This window comes from Microplitis mediator, chromosome 6 (assembly GCF_029852145.1).
Source record: "Microplitis mediator isolate UGA2020A chromosome 6, iyMicMedi2.1, whole genome shotgun sequence".
Taxonomy (NCBI): domain Eukaryota; kingdom Metazoa; phylum Arthropoda; class Insecta; order Hymenoptera; family Braconidae; genus Microplitis; species Microplitis mediator.
Genome location: NC_079974.1, coordinates 7,226,558 through 7,229,206, shown reverse-complemented (window position 1 = coordinate 7,229,206; position 2,649 = coordinate 7,226,558). Strand labels below are relative to the sequence as shown.

At 25.9% G+C, this 2,649-nt stretch overlaps 1 protein-coding gene across 1 annotated transcript; it reads left to right on the top strand.

Annotated features, from left to right (window-relative positions):
• Window positions 1-1,761: 1,761 nt before the first annotated feature.
• Window positions 1,762-2,649, top strand: LOC130669607 (probable serine/threonine-protein kinase clkA; the record flags this gene model as incomplete). The annotated part of the gene is made up of 1 exon (XM_057472593.1): window positions 1,762-2,649. A coding segment is annotated over one exon (888 nt), but the record flags the coding sequence as incomplete, so codon positions are not given.

Sequence of the window (2,649 nt, the reverse complement as noted above, 5' to 3'; positions counted from 1 at the left end):
AAACACGAGATATATCAGGATCTCCTGTTCGAAATTGGCAAACTTTACCCAGGTTACCGTGTCAAACTTGTCGTCCTCATTGTTGGCGTCCTAGGAGGGATGAAACAGTCTTTTGTATCTGCATTGGCTAGAATACCAACTTGTTCAGCGCAAGTTGAGCTTCTGGCATCGAGGATGCAAAAGGCTGTAATTCTTGGATCCCTCCGTCTACTTAGGCAACGAAACTTGGCCTGCTGCGCATGCTGATCATCTTGTTGATGAAGCATCGCAGCAGTAACGATTTGGCGCTCAGGTGAGGCCCTCGGTAGAGTCGGACTACCGGGGATAACCCCCTGAGCATTTAACTTACAAAGAAATAATAATAATAATAATAATAATAATAATAATAATAATAATAATAATAATAATAATAACTTCCTTATGCAGATTGTTCATAGTCATGAGAATCTGCAGAAGGGAGCGTTCTTATATAAGGCAGCAAAGTACGCGGCAAAATCCCTCGGTCTCGGAAGAGTAAACCCTCTTATTGAACTCCCTAAGGAGGAATTTAAGAGTGTCGTCAGGAATGCTGAGCAGCAAAAACTGCTCAGTACACACATGGACAAGTCCATGCACAGCGTGTTCTTCAAACACGTGCGTGACCATGGCTTGTCCACCCAGCTGACGTTTTCCTTCCTTAAGTCAGCTGGCCTGATGTCCGAGACCGAAGGATATATTTTTGCCTGCCAAGATGGTGTAATCAATACCCTCGAATACCGTGCGAAAGTACTCCAGATGCAGCTACCCGACACATCGTGTAGGGTGTGTAAGCAACATCCTGAGACGCTTATGCATCTCTTGTCAGCATGTCCTGTGCTGGCAAGAAGTGCATACATCCAGCGTCATAATGCTGCTCTGCGAGTACTCTACTACCACCTTAGACATACGCACGGTATCGACAAAACACCAGTGCTGCCTTATCTGCCAGGAGATATTCCGCAAGTTGTTGAGAATGACCGTTGCCGCATTTATTGGAACGTGCCATTCGCAACAACGCGGAAAATAGATCACAACAAACCTGATATTGTGCTCTTCGATAAAACCGCTCGTGACATTTATGTCATTGAGTTTTCAGCTCCTGCTGAGTATAACATTACGGTTAAAGAAGAGCACAAACACGAGATATATCAGGATCTCCTGTTCGAAATTGGCAAACTTTACCCAGGTTACCGTGTCAAACTTGTCGTCCTCATTGTTGGCGTCCTAGGAGGGATGAAACAGTCTTTTGTATCTGCATTGGCTAGAATACCAACTTGTTCAGCGCAAGTTGAGCTTCTGGCATCGAGGATGCAAAAGGCTGTAATTCTTGGATCCCTCCGTCTACTTAGGCAACGAAACTTGGCCTGCTGCGCATGCTGATCATCTTGTTGATGAAGCATCGCAGCAGTAACGATTTGGCGCTCAGGTGAGGCCCTCGGTAGAGTCGGACTACCGGGGATAACCCCCTGAGCATTTAACTTACAAAGAAATAATAATAATAATAATAATAATAATAATAATAATAATAATAATAATAATAATAATAATAATAATAATAATAATAATAATAATAATAATAATAATAATAATAATAATAATAATAATAATAATAATAATAATAATAATAATAATAATAATAATAATAATAATAATAATAATAATAATAATAATAATAATAATAATAATAATAATAATAATAATAATAATAATAATAATAATAATAATAATAATAATAATAATAATAATAATAATAATAATAATAATAATAATAATAATAATAATAATAATAATAATAATAATAATAATAATAATAATAATAATAATAATAATAATAATAATAATAATAATAATAATAATAATAATAATAATAATAATAATAATAATAATAATAATAATAATAATAATAATAATAATAATAATAATAATAATAATAATAATAATAATAATAATAATAATAATAATAATAATAATAATAATAATAATAATAATAATAATAATAATAATAATAATAATAATAATAATAATAATAATAATAATAATAATAATAATAATAATAATAATAATAATAATAATAATAATAATAATAATAATAATAATAATAATAATAATAATAATAATAATAATAATAATAATAATAATAATAATAATAATAATAATAATAATAATAATAATAATAATAATAATAATAATAATAATAATAATAATAATAATAATAATAATAATAATAATAATAATAATAATAATAATAATAATAATAATAATAATAATAATAATAATAATAATAATAATAATAATAATAATAATAATAATAATAATAATAATAATAATAATAATAATAATAATAATAATAATAATAATAATAATAATAATAATAATAATAATAATAATAATAATAATAATAATAATAATAATAATAATAATAATAATAATAATAATAATAATAATAATAATAATAATAATAATAATAATAATAATAATAATAATAATAATAATAATAATAATAATAATAATAATAATAATAATAATAATAATAATAATAATAATAATAATAATAATAATAATAATAATAATAATAATAATAATAATAATAATAATAATAATAATAATAATAATAATAATAATAATAATAAT